A 19,442-nucleotide genomic window follows, 5' to 3' on the forward strand; every position below is an offset into this window, starting at 1 on the left:
ATTATACTGGCTTGGAAAATTGCATAGTACTAAGCTTAGCATGGCATATATGTTTATTTTGGCTTATAGCACTCAACCAGGCATTATTCACTTGAGGGAACTTAATATCCGATTCCATCCAAGCCCAGCCCATCCAAGTGGAAACCTGTCTCTACTTTTATTTCCCAGTTATTATGGTTATACCATTTAAAGGTGAATAATCTGAGGTTAAATAGTGAAAAACAAAATCTTTCAGAGAAAGGGAAATCAGATAACTCATGCTGAATCATTCCAAATGAAGAGGAAGATGAAATAATTTTCTTGTTACTATAATCAACTTCAAAATAAATCAATTTGTTCTCTCTCTTCCCTTCTATCTCTTATTCCCTCACCCCCCTTCTTCCTTATATCTAAACTGGCTATAAGGAAATGAAGTATATTTTTACTATGTACTGAATTCACCAAATGAAGTTTAACGTTCTCTTAAAGGAAGGTGAATTAAGCCTTTTATAATATAGTCAAAAAAGGAAAACAAAAAAACTTTTTTTTTATTTTTGAGATGGAGTCTCATTCTGTCACCCCGCTGGAGTGCAGTGGTGAGGTTTTGGCTCACTGCAACCTCCACCTCCTGGATTCAAGTGATTCTCCGGCTCAGCCTCCCGAGTAGCTGGGACTACAGGTGCACACCACCACGCCCAGCTAATTTTTGTATTTTTAGTAGAGACAGGGTTTCACCATGTTGGCCAGGATGGTCTCAATCTCTTGACCTTGTGATTCACCCACCTTGGCCTCCCAAAGTGCTAGGATTACAGGCGTGAGTCACTGCGCCCAGCCAACGTTTTTTATTTGTATGTGTTCTGTGATTCATCTCCCTGCTCCAACCTCCACACATGGTAGGTCTATAATGCTTCAAAGACAGAAAAAAAAAAAAGCCGGGGGTAGGGAGGTGGCAGGGATGCTTTCTGTATCCCCTTCTACCTGACCAACACCTCTGTATTTTCCAGGACATGCCTGAAATAGAAAAATAGAAGCACTTTTCTGTATCAGAACAAATGTACTATCTCTTTGCTCGTAGTAGTTTCTTTACTTGAACAGCACACACTTTCCACTGAAACAAGGGGAGAATTTTAGAAGATAAGATTGATGTTCTTGGAAATGGATGGAAGGAGTCTAGGGAGTTTTCTGCTTCCTATTGCAGTGATCACAAAATGAAACTTGCTTTATGAAGCTTCTAGAAAGTGTAGTTTGGTAAGATCAGGACTGACATGCCTTTAAATATATTGTTTCCCATTTACCATTAGAGATGAGGCTGGCTCTAGTCTTTGAACAGAGGCAAATAACACACCCGAAATAAGTTAAAAACTGTTCTTTGGCCATATGGGGAGTCTTGTTGTCTGTTTCTACCCGTGTATTTCTCTTTTATAATTATTTTTTCATTGCTACTTATAAATTATGTGGTCTGACTAAAAGTAATGTATTCATAAGCTGCTTAAATTTCTTTAAGACAAGCATGCAAAATGGGAGGGAAGATAGAAGAAACGACAAGTTCCAGAGTAGGAACCTAATAGAAAAATACCTGTGATGTGGCAGATACTAGTTTTAGATGTTTTCCTTATAACAACCTTGTGAAATAGGTGTTTTATTCCATTTTAGTCATTAAAAAAACAGCCTCTGGAATGTCAAATTACTTGCTCAAAATCATATAGCTAGGAAATAGCAGTCAAGGCTCAACCCAAGTTGGATTCCCTCATTTCAAATCCTGTGATCTTCCTATTCTCTGGTTTTCTAAACAGTTTCTCTGACACCAAAGACCAAAGCAGATAGCATCAAAAAAATAAAATAAGGGCCAATGAGGGAAATATGTAATACTAAAACATTTACATTGCATTATTGACTGACCTCCATAGTCCCATTGACTATCTGGTTCCCAATTACAAAGTACTCTGGAGGAAATTCATGAGTTCTAAGGTAGAATGCTACAATAGATGAGAAGATTCGGACCATAGTTTCATCGCTAAAAGAATTAATACTGCAGATGTTGAAATGTCGAATACAACGGGGAGTAACTGGATTTCTTCCACCACCTGGAGGGCCCATTGCAGCAATCAGCTCTATGTCCACCAGCGTGATTTTACTTGTGTCCTTAAGGTCGTACCTTAGAAAGTACACACAAAAAATTTAGATTATCTGTTATAAAGACAGTAAGATGGGATGAAATATAGATCTCCCAAGAAATTTAATCAGATTTTAGCTTCTCTAAAAGGAATAACTTCAGATAACACTTTGAGTAGGAGAGAAATTTTTTTTAAAGCAGAATTTGGTTTTTCCCCTCAGTGACTGATTCTGCCACCCAGATTTTGGGTATCTGGAATGACCCTTCCTCTTACTTTTCCCTCTCTTTCCTCCTACTCTTCCTTACAGTTTGACTCTCCATTTCTCCTTTCTTATTCCAAATCTAGAAGCATGGATGAGTGATCAATCCTATTTGTAGCTGTTTATAGATAAGGTGACCGTATATCTCATTTTACCTAGGACAATTCTGGCTTGTGCTTGTTGTACCGAAGTAATTATTAATAACACTCCCCTTTTACTCCAGAAATGTCACAGTTTGAACACTAAGTTATATACTAAAACTGGTTATAGCAATGTCCTGATTTTTTCTCATCTCAAACTGTACCTTCAGAGTGGATAAAGATGTCTAAATAGGATCTATACATTTTGTTATAGAAAGGGACCCATTAGGAAAAAATGAAATTTCAAAGAAGTTTTAATCAGAAAGAAATAGGAAATGACACAATTTAGCTGGAACCACTCAGAGTAAAAGGTTGCTATTGTCAATAAGCCATCAAGTCTCTAATACTGAAGTTATTGCACACACACAGACATATACATACAGAGGCTGGGGTAGGAGTCTATCTAGCCAGTCCCTAGACTAAAAGCATGCTAGAAAGTATGAAAATATGGTTTTTGGTAACATCCCTAATAATCAACAATAGACCAGCTAAGTAAATTACGGTGACATCCACATAATATTAAAGCCAATAAAACGAATGAGTAGACAAATATGCACTGATATGGCTATTTGAGATAAATATATAAGTGTAAAATAATTTACAAAATATTACATGTAATATGAGCCTATTTTTACACATAAAAATAGACTTATATAGAAAAAAATCACTGAGGAATAGTGATTATCTCCTGATAATCACTAACTCAGGAGAGTGACTATCTTCTGAGATAATAGCAGTGATTATCTCAACAATGATTATCTCCTGAAAGCAGAATTCCTAGGGCCTATAGTAATAACAAAAATGCATCTGTAAAATATGACTTAGCTTTGAAATTCATCTACCCTTGTCTTGAGATAAAAATCATGGCATACTGAGGAATAGAAAAGTACATTTAAGAGGAGGAAAGGAAGAATTATTAATCCTAATTAAAAGGTGCTATATCTTGCATGTGAGAAACTAACCATATCACCATAAATTGGTGTGGGGAGAATGGAAGGGTTATCCATGAGATTGCTGTCAAATACAAGCCATCTCAAAGATATGGTAGGTAGTTCCAAGCAGCCACAGAAAACATACAGTTAAAAACATGGTAGATAAATAGGGTGCTGATTATGGTTACTTAGGTTGGGCACTACCCACAAATTCTTGACTTGGGGGAATGGTACTTTGAAGGATGTAACCTGTAAATTATTTTCAATAATTGAAACTAATAGTTGAAAAGTGCAGGCATACCCCATTTTATTTCACTTCATTTCATTAAGCTTTGCAGATACTGTGTTTTTTTACAATCTGAAAAAGTTTCTAGAAACCTGTGTTGAGCAGGTCTATAGGCACCATTTTTCCAACAGCATTTGCTTACTTCTGGTCTCTGTGTCACATTTTGGTAATATTTGCAATATTTCAAACTTTTCCATTTTTTTTATATCTGGTATGGTGATTTGCGATCTTTGATGTTACTATTGTAATTGTTTTGGAGCACCATGAATTGACCTACATAAGAAGAAAACCTTAACTGATAAATATTGTGTGTGTTCTGACTGTTCCACTGACTGGCTGTTCCCCATCTCTCTCCCTCTTCTCAGACCTTCCTATTCCTTGAGATAAACAGTATGGAAGTTAGGCCAATTAATAATCCTCCAGGCCGGGCGTGGTGGCTCATACCTGTAATCCCAGTGCTTTAGGAGGCCAAGGTGGTGGATCACTTGAGGTCAGGAGATTAAGACCAGCCTGGCCAACATGGCAAAACCGTCTCTACTAAAAATACAAAAATTAGCCGGGTGTGGTGGTGTGTACCTGTAGTCCCAGCTACTTGGGAGGCTAGGGCATAAGAATCACTTGAACCTGGGAGGCGGAGGTTGTAGTGAGCCAAGATCACGCTACTACACTCCAGCCTGAGTGACAGAGCAAGACTTTGTCTCAAATAAAGGCAAAAAAAAAAAAAAAAGCCAAAAACGTCTCAGTAAACTAGGAATAAAGGTAACTTCCTCAACTTGGTAAGGAATATCTACAAAAACCCTACAGCTAACATCATACTTAATGGTGAGAATCTCCAAGCTTTCCCACTAACATCAGGAACAAGATAAAAATGTCCCCTCTCATGACTTCTTTTCAACATCATACTAAGGGCTAGCAATAAGATGAAAAAAAAGGTATACCAACTGGGAAGAAAGAAATGAAACTGTCCTTGTTTGCAGATAACATGATGATCTATAAAGAAAATCTGAAAGAACTACAAAAAACTCCTGGAACTAATAAGTGATTATAGCAAGCTTGTAAAGAGTTACCATGTAAAAGTCAATCACCTTTTTACATACCAGTAATAAACAAGTAGAATTTGAAATTAAAAGTACAACACCTGGGCCAGGCACAGTGGCTCATGCCTGTAATCCCAGCATTTTGGGAGGCCGAGGAAGGTGGATCACTTGAGGTCAGGAGTTCAAGACCAGCCTAGCCAACATAGTGAAAACCTGTCTCTACTAAAAACACAAAAATTAGTTGGGCATGGTGGCACATGCCTGTAATCCCAGCTACTTGGGAGGCTGAGGCAGGAGAATCTCTTGAACCCAGAGGCAGAGGTTGTAGTGAGCCGAGATCATGCCACTGCACTCCAGCCTGGGTGACAGAGCAAGACACTGTCTCAAAAAAAAAAAAAAAAAGAAACAAAGAAAAGTACAACACCATTTACATTAGCACCCACCCCCAATGAAATACTTAGGGATATATCTAACAAAATATATAGAAGATCTATATGAGGAAAACTGTAAAACCCTGAAGAACTAAATCGAAGTACTAAATAAAAAGAGGTATTCCATGTTCATGGATAGGAAAACAATATTATGAAGATGACAGTCCTTCCAAACTTGACATGTAGATTCAATGCAATCCCAATCTAAATCCCAGCAAGTTATTTTTTGGATATTGAGAAACTGATTCTGAAGTTGATATGGAGAGGCCAAAGGCCCAGATTAGTCAACACTATTGAAAGAGAAGAACAAAGTCAGAGGACTGACACTACCCAACTTTAAGGCTTACTATAAAACTACAGTAGTCAAGACAATCTGGTACTGGCAGAACAGACAAATAGGTCAATGGAACAGAATAGAGAGCCCAGAAATAGACCCAATAAATACAGTCACCTGATCTTTGACAAAGGAGCAAAGGCAATATTATGGAGCAAAGATAGTCTTTTCAAGGAATGTTGCTGGGCACAGTGGCTCATACCTATAATCTCAGCTACCTAGGAGGCTGAGGCAGATGGATTGCTTTAAGCTAGAATTTTGAGAACAGCCTTGACAACATAGCAAGACCCCTGTCTTTTAGCAAAAGACAAATATTGTTAAACAACTGGACATACACATGTAAAAAACTGACCTATACACAATTTTACACCCTTTACAACAATTAACTAAAAATGGATCACAGGCCTAAATATTAAATGCAATACTATAAAACTCCTAGGAGATAGCAAAGGAGTAAACCTAGTTGAACTTGGGTATGGCAATGACTTTTCCAGACACAACACCAACAGATTGGTTGAGAAACTGGACTTCATTAAAATTAACAACTTCTGCTCTGCCAAAGACAATGTCAAGAGAATGAGAAGACAGGCCTGACTTGGAGAAAATAATTGCAAATGACACATCTGATAAAGGACTATTATCCAAAATATACAAAGAACTCTTAAAACTAAATGATAGGAAAGCAAACAACCCAATTTAAAAATGGCCAAAGACCCTAACAGACACCTCACCAAGTAAGATACAGAGAGGGCAAATAAACATATTAAAAGATGCTTCTTACCATATGTCATCAGGGAAATGCAAATTAAAACAATGAAATACCACCACACACTCATTAGAATGGCCAAAATCTAGAACACTGACAATACCAAATGCCGGAGAAGACGTGGAGCAACACTAACTCTCATTCATTCCTGATGGGAATGCAAAATGGTACGGTTATTTTGGAAGGTAGTTTGGTGGTTTCTTACAAAACTAAACGTATTCTTACCATATTGTTCAGCAATTGTGTTCCTTGGTATTTACTCAAAGAAGTTGACAACTTATGTCCATGTAAAACCTATGCACAAATGTTTAGAGCAACTTTATTCATAATTGTTGAAAACTTGGAAGCAACCAAGATGTCCTTCAGTAGGTTAATGGATTAGTTAATTGTGGTTAACCAGACAACTGAATGTTACTCAGTGCTAAAAAGAAATGAGCTATCAAGCCATGAGAAGATATGAATGAAACTCAAATGCAAATTACTAAATGAAAGAAGCTAATCTGAAAAGGCTATATACTGTATTATTCCAACTATATGACATTCTGAAAATGGCTAAACTATAGAGAGAGTAAGAGATTAATGGATCTCTTACAAAGGGGCTGAAGTTGGGGGAGGAATGAAAAGAGAACACAGAGGATCTTTACAGCAGTGAAAATACTCTGTATGATATTATAATGATGGACACGTATCATATACATTTCTCCAAACCCATAGCATGTACAACACATAAAGCAAACCCTAAAGTAAACTATGGACTTTGGGTGATTGTGATATACCAACGTAGGCTTATCAATTGTAACAAATGTGCCAATTTGGTGTGGATGTTGAGATTGAGGAGGCTATGCATGTGTCGGGGGGGCAAGGAGTATACAGGAAATCTCTGTACCTTCCTCCTAATTTAAAATAGTCTTTTCGAAAGATATTAGAGAGGCTTCATGTATAGGAAAATCTGAGCAACCATTCTTTTCCCTAAATATCTTGAAAAATGTATTATTTTACTTTAAAAACCTAAAATAAAAACTGAGGTATAACTTCAGCATAACTTTTCGAATTAAATAGTTACCAATGTCCACAGTCAAAAAATTGTCGTAATAATTCAATAGGTGGTTGAGCTCCATACTTCTCCAATGCAGGCATATTCATATCATCTATAAAAATTATACACTTCTTTCCCATAGGTGGTCCAAAGACTCCTTTGCGTCTTTTATCCAATCTAGCCATGATAATGTTCTAAAATATAAAGGAAGAATGGTATATTTACCTATAATTGAATTAGGGATTTATCATACTTCTATTAAATCAGTATCAACAAGTAAAACAACCCATTTTGCCAGAATCCATGGGATTTTTACCAGTAACAATTACTATTTGCTTAATTTATCAATGATTAACTTAACATAAAATACCATATTTAACACCAGAAAAAAAAAGTTTAAGTTTCTGTAGGGAAATCATACCAAGCAGCATTATGTGTGTGTTTATTTTTATTTATTCATATTTAGGGTGATACTAAACTTCACAATCAACATCATTCAAACATTTGTTGAAATCCTATGCACTCACAATTGTTACACACGTATATTTATGTATTATCTTTGTATAGTATATGCATGTTTCTACAACATTTCTACAAATGTCACCGAAATTTCTACAATATTTTCCTCACTGGATAACCAACATATTTTTATTTTTTTCTTCACTGAATAATTTTTCTTTCCAACTTTATTTTAGATTCAGGGAGTACACATGCAGGTTATATGGGTAATTGTGTGTTGTGAGGGTTTGGTGTACAGATTATTTCATCACTCAGGTAATAAGCATAGTACCCAATAGGCAGTTTTTCAATCCTCACCCTCCTCCCCCGCTCCACTCTCAAGGAGGCCCCGATTTCTGTTATTCCCTTCTTTGTGTCCATCTGTACTCAACAATGTATCTATTAATTTTAACTTACTTAAATTTAAATGCATTAATCTTTACATTTGGCAGCTTTTTATAGCTAAAATAAATGTGGATGTTTTCTTATAGTTCTAATACTTTGGGAACTCACTTGTCCATTGGAAAAATAAACCAAAATTATTTTCATTCAAATAAAGCTCCACAGTAAAGGAGTTCTAAATTTGTAAGATTTTGAAGTTCAGTGAAGAACATAGACTTAAAACAAAAGAAATGAGGCCAGTAGAGAATGGATAGGTATAAATTTGGGAATGGATGATAAAAACGGCAATTAGAAACAGTTTCATGAAATGTGTCAAGGTCAGTTTCACCTTGACACATTTGAGGGCAAAGGGTAGGATGCACTCAAGTGGTTCCTGTCACAGACCCATGGTTTGAAAGGTCCAGGGAGCAGCAAATGCCCCTAATGACCATCCAGGAGGGTCTTGAGAGAACAATTCAAAGTTCTCTCATTTCTCCCTGGGTCTCCCCACCCCTGCCCCACCCTATGTGTGTGTTTGTGTGTGTATGAGTGTGTGTGTGTCTTTTATACTCCCTTTACCAGTTAAGAAATCGTTGCTTCTTCTCAGGCTTAAAAAAAAAACAGGTGATAAAGCTCAATAACCCACTATTAATGTAAAAATGTTCTCTGAAACTTGTATCATTAATTCCAAAAACTTGTAACTCCCCACATTTGAAAGTTTTAAATTCATAGATTTACACAGTTGCTTATTTAATGTACAATTTTAAACACTGAGCAAATAAGACAAAAAAATTAATGATAGACCCCCATTTCTGTCTTTAAACTAACCTGAACCTGATTGGCGCTGGTCCGTGCAGATAAGTTAATATAAAAAGGAAAGTACTGGTCCTTTTCCAAGTGATTCATTAGCTTATCCTTCACATACACAGATTTTCCTGTACCCGTTGGACCCACAAAAAGGAGTGGCCTTAATGAAAACAATGAATATATTATTCAAAATGGAAAAAAAGTCAGAATACATTTCTACTAAAGGAGGCGGTAGTTAAAAGCGTACATAAGAATCAAATCATCTTCATTAAAAACTCATTTTTACCTATAGTTATTTCATGAAAGACAGATAAAAGTAATGATTGGCATATATTTTTGCATAACATTGCAGAGACTTTGTGTCTTTTTATTTTTTATTCTTTTTTTTTTTTTTTTGAGACAGAGTCTCACTTAGTTCCCCAGGCTGGAGGGCAGTGGCGTGATCTTGGCTCACTGCAACCTCCACCTCCCAGGTTCAAGCAATCCCCCTGCCTCAGCCTCCCAAGTAGCTGGGACTACAGGCGTGCACCACCACACCCGGCTAATTTTTGTATTTTTAGTAGAGACGGGTTTCACCGTGTTGGCCAGGCTGGTCTTGAACTCCTGACCTCAAGTAATCCACCTGCCTCGGCCTCCCAAAGTGCTGGGATTACAGGCATGAGCCACCAAGCCTGATCTACTTTTATTTTTTGAGATAAGGTCTCACTCTGTCACCCAGTCTGGAATGAAGTGGCACAATCATAGCTCACTGCAGCCTTGAACTTCTGGGCTCAAATGATCCTCCTGCCTCAGCTTCCCAAGTAACTAGGACTACAGGTGGCATGCCACCACACCAAGCTAATTTTTTTACTTTTAACATTTTAAAGAGACAGGGCCTGGCTATGTTGCCCATGCTGGTCTCAAACTCTTGGTCTCAAGTGATCCTCTTGTCCCAGCCTCCCAAAGCACTGGGATTACAGACAGGAGCCACTGGGCCCGGCCTTGTAGATACTTTAATAGTAATAAACTATTATTTGAATAGATGTAATATCGCTATATATAAAACACTTATGAAACAAGTAATAATAGGCTTAACTTTTCAGAGCAGAAAGTCAAAGTCTGTCTCCTCAGAAAAGAGCTGTATTTGTACTTTTAGGGTACAGACATGGGGGCAGCATGTGAATAACAAGAGGATGACAATAAGATAGCTAGCTGTAGGCTGTTTCCCAGTGATCTCAATAGCCAAAGGTTTTGTGAGAGATGGAATGACAGTCAATTCTAAAGCTAACAGTTATGTATATGTATACTGTTAATAGCATTTTTAAATCAATTCAATTACTAACTGAAAATATTTGTCTAAAAGCAAACTCTAAGGAATTCCCCATTCAGTGAACGGGGAATTCAAGCAAGGTTTCCCATTCTTAAATGATCATAACTAATTTTAAGGGGAAAAGTAATCATATGAGTTTACGTTCACAAAACTCTGGAGAATCCCTGTTTGAGAAATGCTGCATTAAAAATAAAATACTATCATTTTGAATGATAACTTGTTACTACACAATACATAAAGACAAACACAGGCCGGGCACGGTGGCACACACCTGTAATCCCAGCACTTTGGGAGGCCGAGGCAGGCGGATTACCTGAGGTCAGGAGTTCGAGACCAGCCTGACCAACATGTAGAAACCCCATCTCTATTAAAAATACAAAATTAACTGGGCATGGTGGCGAATGCCTGTAATCCCAGCTACTTGGGAGGCTAAGGCAGGAGAATCGCTTGAACCCGGGAGGCAGAGGTTGTGGTGAGCTGAGATTGTGCCATTGCACTCCAGCCTAGGCAAGAAGAGTGAAACACCTTCTAAAAAAAAATTTAAAAAAAGACAAACACAAAGGCCAGCACTGAAACTGAGTAATAGCCATATTCAGTTCTAAGGGGTCATCTAAGTGAGCCACACTATGCTAGTATTAATTTTGAAAATCATTACTGAAATATGAACACAAAATTAAAGTTCTTTTAGAAACAGAGTGACCCCTGAGAATTCATCTACATGTTCCAGTCTGAGTAACACTAGCCCTATGAAAATTTATTTATTAAAATAGTATTAATAAATTTCTGTTCTTAACTTGGGGTCCATGAGCCAACTAAAAACATTCATAGAATTCAGAAAATCTGTGAACTTGAATGACAAAAATATTATACCTTTACTTTTTGCTATCCTCTAAAATGTAGCAATTGTATGAATAGTACCTGTGTCTTTGTCACCAGTAGAAATCATAGCTATTATCCTACACATTACAGTTGTTACAGTATCTCAAAAATATCACTCATGCCCATTCCTTCTTCAAAGGCATTATAGTCATCAGATCCACTGACAGATCTTGTTATTTAATGTGTTAATAAAGAAACATATATATATTACTACTATGGCCCAAATATGTTCAATATTTTCATAAATGTATTTCGATATAAAAAGAAAAAAACAGGCTGGGCACGGTGGCTCAAGCCTGTAATCCCAGCACTTTGGGAGGCCAAGGTGGGTGGATCATTTGAGGCCAGGAGTTCAAGACCAGCCTGGCCAATATGGTGAACCCCCGACTCTACTAAAAATACAAAAAATTAGCCTGGCGTGGTGGCAGGTGCCTGTAATCCCAGCTACTCAGGAGGCTGAGGTAGGAGAAGTGCTTGAACCCAGGAGGCAGAGGTTGCAGTGAGCAGAGATCACGCCACTGCATTCCAGCCTGGGAGACAGAGCGCAAGCGACTTGTCTGAAATAAATAAACAAATAAATAAATATATATATGGTTTACTTTATAATTCTATTTGTACTTATTTAAAAGTATTATTCTGACAAATGGTTCTTGGCACAAAAGAACTGTTATTGCCAGGCACGGTGTAATCCTAGCACTTTGAGAGGCTGAGGCAGGTGGATTGCTTGAGCTCAGGTGTTCAAGATGAGTCTGGGCAACCTGTCTCTACAAAAAAAAAAAAAGCCAGGCATAGTGGTGCGTGCTTGTAGTCCCAGCTACTTGAGAGGCTGAGGTGGGAGGATCGCTAGAGCCTGGGAAGTCAAGACTGCAGTGAGCCGTGATTGCACCACTGTAGTCCAGCCTGGGTGACAGAGTGAGACCCTGTCTCAAAAAAAAAAAAAAAAAAAAAAAAAGAACTGCTATACTAGAAATGTCACAGAATTGGCAATTGTCTTCCTTGCTTAGCTTCTAAATGCAAAAATGCAACTACGGACACAAAATAGGGGTAAACTAATTTTCCCTCATAAGCTATTTCTCCTGTTTTTTTGTTTTTTTAAACGAGATAAAATTGGTCACAGAATGCATTCAGGAACAGGTTCTTTATCAAAAAAATGACATTTATGATTATATAAACTTGTCTAGTTTAAATAGTATGAATGGTAAATTATACCTAGTGTTTTAAAAGAAAAATACTATTAAATGTTATTAAGAAAGTTGGTATGGATATGCAAACAGTACACATCTAGGCTTTTGATCAGTTTCATGTGTCTTTACTTTTGATGGACTCTTCTGAGTTTTTAATATTCATCTTAAGTTATGGAATCCAGAACTGGCATAGGACATAGGTGAAAAATGCTAAATGTAATAGGAGAATGTGGATCATGGTTACTTTGATGTCTCAGGAGTATGCTGAATCTTTAATTAGACTGCATACCTTTTTAACAGTAACACAGCAGCAGACTTTCAGTGTGCTGTTACAAATCAAAAATGTAAGGCAACTTATGAGGCAGCAAAGTATGATGGCAAGGGCTTTGGAGTGGGCAATGGGAAATGTGTATTCCAGGTTTGCCAATAGCAACAGATGTCACTTTCAACATGCCAACAAATCCCCCAGGATTTCAGTTATCTGAAAAAGGATGATCTCAAATACTTCAAAAATTGCCATAATCCTATTAAAATGGTACTTTTACATTCAAAATGCTTTTTTATAGCAGAGTTCCTTACTTTGCATAGGTAATACTCAAATCCATTAGAAACGTATATCTAATTGTGTCCATCGTAGGGACTATGATATCTTGAATCTTGATTTGTTTATCTCCTAAATTAGTATTTTTAATTAATTCATTCCAATGGACCCAGCGACCTTTGTTTTTCAACTACAAGAAAATATAAGTTTTAAAATATTAAAACCATGTACTTGCTGTATCTGAAAGGCTCTTTTCAACATGTATACTATTATATTAGCTTTTAAAAACCTTAGTCTTCCCCCTTTTAATGAAATATTACATTCACATAAAAGAACACATATAGCATATTTTAAGTCATAAGCAGATTAATAAAATAAGCATTCATGAAAACACCAATTTAAAAAATATATATTTTTTCAATTTTCCTTTTTAATAACCTGAAAAATATAATGTAACTTTTGTTATCACATATTCAACATATCTAACATTTCAGATACTTTTGCCTTTATGTCTTCTTAACACTCCAATATTCCCCAAATGCCTTCAAGATGTCCCTTTGCATACATTGAGTATTTATTTGAAAGCCACTCTAATGTACTTCAAGTCACAATTTCCTGGGTTTTGGCTTTACTTTTTTATATTTTAAAATAAATGGGCAATAATCTAACTAAAAATAAAATATCATATAAAACCACTATATTTGTTTCTCTAACATTATTCTCTTTGGCATTTTGATCCAGGCTGAAACAACCAGGATATATATCAGCATAGCTGTATTAATTGTTATGATACTGAAATTCTTCTGAATCAGTGGCTAAATAACTGCTGTCCTGACACCCCTGAGTGCCTCCCAATCTTCACTCCACCCCCAACCATTATCTTCTTCTGCAGGTTGTTTTGACCCCTCCCTGGAGACCCCCAGCCCTTCCACTATTAAGTAAAAAAAGTTTTAATACCTGCCAAAGTAGCCCCCTAGGACCCTATTCCAGAGATGTGGCTGGAATCTCACAATCTTTTCCTATTTTCCAGCAAATTGTACACGTATATGTTACATGTTTGAATTGTGGTAACTTTGTAAGTTTGGGTGAATGTTTCTTTAGTAATTCATATTTGTATTTTTTTAAGTTTTAGCTTTTATTTTTATCAACATTATATATGTACATATTTTACAGTCAAAAGATTTACAAGGTTAAGAAAAACAGCATTTCCCTACTGTCACTTTCCCTTTCCTAGAGACCTTTACCTTCTCTAAGCTGGATAGTTTGGTATTTATTTTCGATTCTTAAACAATATGCTTGTGGGCCGGGCGCAGTGGCTCACGCCTGTAATACTAGCACTTTGGGAGGCTGAGGCGGGTGGATCACGAGGTCAGGAGACCGAGACCATCCTGGCTAACACGGTGAAACCCCGTCTCTACTAAAAATGCAAAAAATCAGCCAGGCGTGGTGGCGGGCACCTGTAGTCCCAGCTACTCGGGAGGCTGAGGCAGGACAATGACTTGAACCCGGGAGGCGGAGCTTGCAGTGAGCCGAGATTGCACCACTGCACTTCAGCCTAGACAATAGAGCGAGACTCCGTCTCAAAAAAAAAAAAAAAAAGAAAGAAAGAAAGAAATAAAAGAATATGCTTGTGTTACCACCTCTTTTTTCACTTTTAGAGATTACTTTATTGACTTCCCGCTATGGCTAACGAGGATGAAACTCTCTTTCTGGCCAGATTCTTAAAATTCTGTGTTAGCATGGTTTTGGAGAAAGGGTCCTGCACTGTCAGTCAGGAGAACTTGAGTCAAGTTCTGGCTCTGCTAGCCATTAATCTTTTTAGGTTTACTTCCTTATCATAAAACTTGAGATTTAAGTGAAATTATAACTAATGCTCTATCTAGATCTTATGGGGGATGAAATAAAATTTGTATGAATCAAATAATTATTCAAATACTTGCTGTTTAAAAAATGCTTTGGGGAATTATTTAATAAAATGGAAAAATAAATTTAATTTAAATGTGAAATTATAAAAATATTATTAAAGCAAATTTATTTATACAGCCAATAAGTTATGGGAGGTGAAACTAAAAGAAGGGAGCTTAAAAAGCTCACCGCAAGAGTCAAAATAACTCTAGGATGAAAACCCAGGAGCTTTGTCTGCTGGCCTAAGCCTTTGTGTTTTATCTTACCATAACAAGCTTTTTATGTCATACCTCATACATGTAGTCATAGACCAGGCCTTTTTCATCAAATGGGCATTCCCATTTACCCACAGAATCTGGCACTGGGTTTTCATTATCTTTTCCCAGTATGATTAATCGTATGAAAGTATCAAAAACACGACGGCCATCTGTATCACAACTTCCTCCAATCGACCAAATCAAAGAGAATATAAAGCAAGCCTGTTGGTGGAGAAAAAATTTAACTTATAGCAATTATTTTAAAAGGCATTTTAGGAGAAACATTAACCAAAATTCAATATATTAGGACATGCTCAACTTACTTGAACAAGGTCATAAGTGTAAATAAAGTAGAATGGAGCACTGCTAAGCCACATAGTCATTTCTCTGACAATTTTTATCAAAATGTTTGCATGTCTTTTTTTTTTTTTTTTTTTTTTGAGACAGCACCTCTCTCTGGTTGCCCAGGCTGGAGTACAGTGGTACCAACTCAACTCACTGCAACCTCAACCTCCCCAGTTCAGGTGATTCTTGTGTCTCAGCCTCCCAAGTAGCTGGGACTACCAGGGTACACCACAAAGCCTGACTAATTTTTTGTTTTCGCTTTTTAAGTATAGACGGGGTTTTGCTATGTTACCCAGGCTGGTCTTGAACTCCTAGACTCAGCAATCTACCTGCCACAGCCTCCTAGAGTGCTAGGATTACAGGCATAAGCTACCGTGCCTGGCCCAATATCTATCAAAAAAAATTTTTTTTTTCTTTTTTGAGACAGTCTCACTCTCTCACCCAGGCTGGAGTGCAGTGGTGCGATCTCAGCTCACTGCAACCTCTACTTCCCGGGTTCAAGCTATTCTCCCTCCTCAGCCTCCCGAGTAGCTGGGACTACAGGCACCCACCACCACGGGGTTTCACCATGTTAGCGAGGATGGTCTCAATCTCCTAACCCCATGATCTGCCCGCCTCAGCCTCCCAAAGTGCTGGGATTACAGGTGTGAGACACCGCGCCCGGCCTCTAACAAAATTTTAAATACCCATACTGGCTGGGTACAGTGGTTCACACCTGTAATCCCAGAGCTTTGGAAGGCCAAGGAAGAAGGATTGCTTGAGGCCAGGAATTTGAGACCAGCCTGGGCAACATAGTAAGACCCCATCTCTACAAAATATTTTTTAAAACAAAAATAAATAAATAAAATGTCCTTACCAAATAACCTACGAATTTCTCTTGTGGGAGTTTATACTCAAATATATTTCCACCTGTGAAAATGACACATGTACAAGAATATTCACTGCAGCACTATTTGTAATAGCAAAAAATCAAAAGCAACCCAAATTGTTCTTCAGAAATGGTCTGCTTAATTGGATTCTGCTAATACACTGAAATACATGCAGCTGTTAAAAAACAAGGTCACTCTATAAGCACTAATAAGAAAATGACATATTACAATAGAGAAACGATGCAAATCAGTAGACAATGTATGCTAATATATTTAAAAATGTATACATGTAAAAGAGTGTGTGCATAAAATACTTCTAGAATTCTATATAGGGCACCGGCAATATTAGCTGCCTTCAGTGTGGCTGGGGGACTGCTACAGAAAAGTGGGGAAAACCCACTTTTGCCTTTTGAATTTTACTCTAGGTACATGCCTTATCAAGTCCAAAAGTAAATATATATTCAGAGAAAAATTTCACCTAGATATCAATCTGTATAACTCTCTTGAAGTGATTCTGAACCACTTGAAAGGTTTAGGTTTTAGGTTTACCAACAGAATAAAATGTTCAGGAAAAATGAAACTTGAAGGTTATATAGGTAAACTATTCCCATGATACTTTTATAAACAGTAACACAGATATGGAAGAAAGCTAAAACTTAGTTTTGTAAAAGGCGGTTCCAAACCTAGGGAGAAAAAGGAATAAAGAAATTATACTTCAAACATGTCTGTTCAATATCTTCTAAAGCGGAAGGATATAAAGGTGAAAAAGGAGGACAAAAGGAAGGGGTTTGGTTAGCAGGAAACCCTGGAATGTGAGATGTCTGAGGCAGCAGATACTTTGGGCAGCAAATGGAAGGAAAAACAATGGGAGGGAACTGCTATGCTGTGAGGGGAGAGGGAGGAGATCAATGCATTTAGGAATAAGGTAGTGCATGGGAAACCAGCACAGACCAGGAAAAAGACACTAAAAACCTCTTTCCTCAGGCTCTTGATAATCTGTTTACTTGTGCCATTCCCTCTGGCCTAGCTAACCAAGACTACTGACTTCTCCCTACCTGAGGCCTCCATGGATTCTGCCTCCAACACTGCACCTAGCTGGCTGGATGCCTATTCCTGGTTTTTTTTTTTTTTTTTTTGAGACGGAGCAATTCTCCTGCCTCAGCCTCCTGAGTAACTGGGACTACAGGCGCCTGCCACCACGCCTGGCTAATTTTTGTATTTATAGTAGGGATGGGGTTTCACCATGTTGGCCAGGCTGGTCTCGAACTCCTGACCTCAAATGATCTGCCCACCTTGGCCTCCCAAAGTTTTGGGATTACAGGCATGAGCCACGGCACCCAGCCTACTCCTGGTCTTTCATAGCTAGCTTTTATGTTGCCTAAATGCTGGCTTAACATTAATAAAATTAATTCACCTAATGTCCAAATTTGTTTAATATTAAATCACTTTATTGTTGATCAAATTATAATCTTTCATAATAGGATAGTTGACCGGGCGTGGTGGCTCACAACTGTAATCCCAGCACTTTGGGAGACCGAGGTGGGCGGATCACCTGAGGTCAGGAGTTCAAGACCAGCCTGGCCAACATGGTGAAACCCTGCCTTTACTAAAGATAAAAAAAATTAGCTCAGTGTGGTGGTGCGCACCTGTAATCCCAGCTACTCGGGAGGCTGGGGCAGGAGAATCACTTGAACCCAGGAGGCGAGGATGCAGTGAGCTGAGATCGCACCACTGCACTCCAGCCTGGGCAACAGGGCAAGATTCCATCTCAAAAAAAAAAAAAAAAAAAAATTGGATAGTTGCCAGGCGCGGTGGCTCAAGCCAGTAATCCCAGCACTTTGGGAGGCCGATGCGGGTGGATCACGAGGTCAGGAGTTCAAGACCAGCCTGGCCAAGATGGTGAAACTCCATCTCTACTAAAAATACAAAAATTAGCCAGGTGCGGTGGCAGTCACCTGTAATCTCAGCTACTCGGGAGGCTGAGGGAGGAGAATCACTTAAACCTGGGGGAGGTGGGGGGTGGAGGTTGCATTAAGCTGATATCACGTCACTGCACTCCAGCCTGGGTGACAGAGTGACACTCTGCCCTGTCTCAAAAAAAAAAAAAAAAAAAGATAGTTTTGGTTCCTTGTGACATTTTAATTTCTTTAAAGTGTTTTTTATTATCAGAATACCAGGTGTTAGGGCAACTTTAGTGTCTCCAGCTATTCTTTCAATGCTCACCAAAAAATAGCTTTGGATCTTGTCATGTCTTTCTCAATATAAACATCATGTACCAGAAGCATAATTTATTCATAATTAAAAACTACATGAAGTATAAAACCAACCATAATCCAAACACGAATGTGCTTGCTAGTAGGATCATTTTCTACCACATTGCAAAGTAGCACTTCAAAGAGGCGTGTGAGAGATACAACCACGTTGCTATTGCTTGTAGGAATCAGTTCCTGCAAGGTGAAAATAAGATAACTTTCTTAATTTTCATCTTATTTAGAAAATAAGAAAAACACTTTATTTTTAAAAACTGATAAAAGCATACATGGTTTTAATAAGGTCTTTTTTTTTGTTTTTGAGATGGGGTCTCACTCTGTCATCCAGGCTGGAGCCCAGTTGCACAATCATAGCTCACTGCAGCCTCCAACTCCTGGGCTTAAGGGATCCTCCTACCTCAGCCTCTCAAGTAGTTAGGACTATAGGTGAGCACCACCAGGCTATTTTTTTTTTCCCCAGATAGGCTCTCACTCTGTCGCCCAGGCTAGAGTGCAGTAGTGTGATCACAGCTCAGTGCAGCCTCAACCTTCTGGACTCAGGCAGTCCTCCTGCCTCAGCCTCCCAAAGTGCTGGGACGACAGGCATGAGCCACCACAACTAGCCTCATAAGGTCTTTATAATATTTAAACTTAAAAACTTTAAGTAGGCATGATAAAACATTTCTCAAATATTTTAGTTTCCCATATTATATTACACAATTATACATAACAATTGTACAATCGCACATAATACATTCTAAATTCTCTGACAAATGAAAACTAGCTACTGCAAGAGAATAAACAGTGTTCTAAGGATAGCAGAAATGAAGTCTCTAAGAGCCATTCATTCATTCATTTATTCAACAAACATTTATGAAAAACATACTATACCTATGTGGCAAGC

General features: G+C 37.9%; 1 protein-coding gene across 1 annotated transcript in view; it reads right to left on the bottom strand.

Moving 5' to 3' along the window:
• DNAH12 (dynein axonemal heavy chain 12) overlaps positions 1-19,442 on the bottom strand; it is a 262,745-nt gene that overhangs the window by 113,172 nt on the left and 130,131 nt on the right. Inside the window, exons 36-41 of the mRNA XM_055110974.2 lie at positions 18,617-18,736; positions 15,109-15,297; positions 12,952-13,103; positions 9,022-9,160; positions 7,342-7,508; positions 1,879-2,134 (exon numbers count right to left, since the gene is read on the bottom strand). Of these exons, the coding sequence (XP_054966949.1) occupies positions 1,879-2,134; positions 7,342-7,508; positions 9,022-9,160; positions 12,952-13,103; positions 15,109-15,297; positions 18,617-18,736 (1,023 nt within the window). The remainder of the gene's footprint in view (positions 1-1,878; positions 2,135-7,341; positions 7,509-9,021; positions 9,161-12,951; positions 13,104-15,108; positions 15,298-18,616; positions 18,737-19,442) is intronic.

Source organism: Pan paniscus, chromosome 2 (assembly GCF_029289425.2).
Source record: "Pan paniscus chromosome 2, NHGRI_mPanPan1-v2.0_pri, whole genome shotgun sequence".
In the NCBI taxonomy this organism is placed as follows: Eukaryota; Metazoa; Chordata; class Mammalia; order Primates; family Hominidae; genus Pan; species Pan paniscus.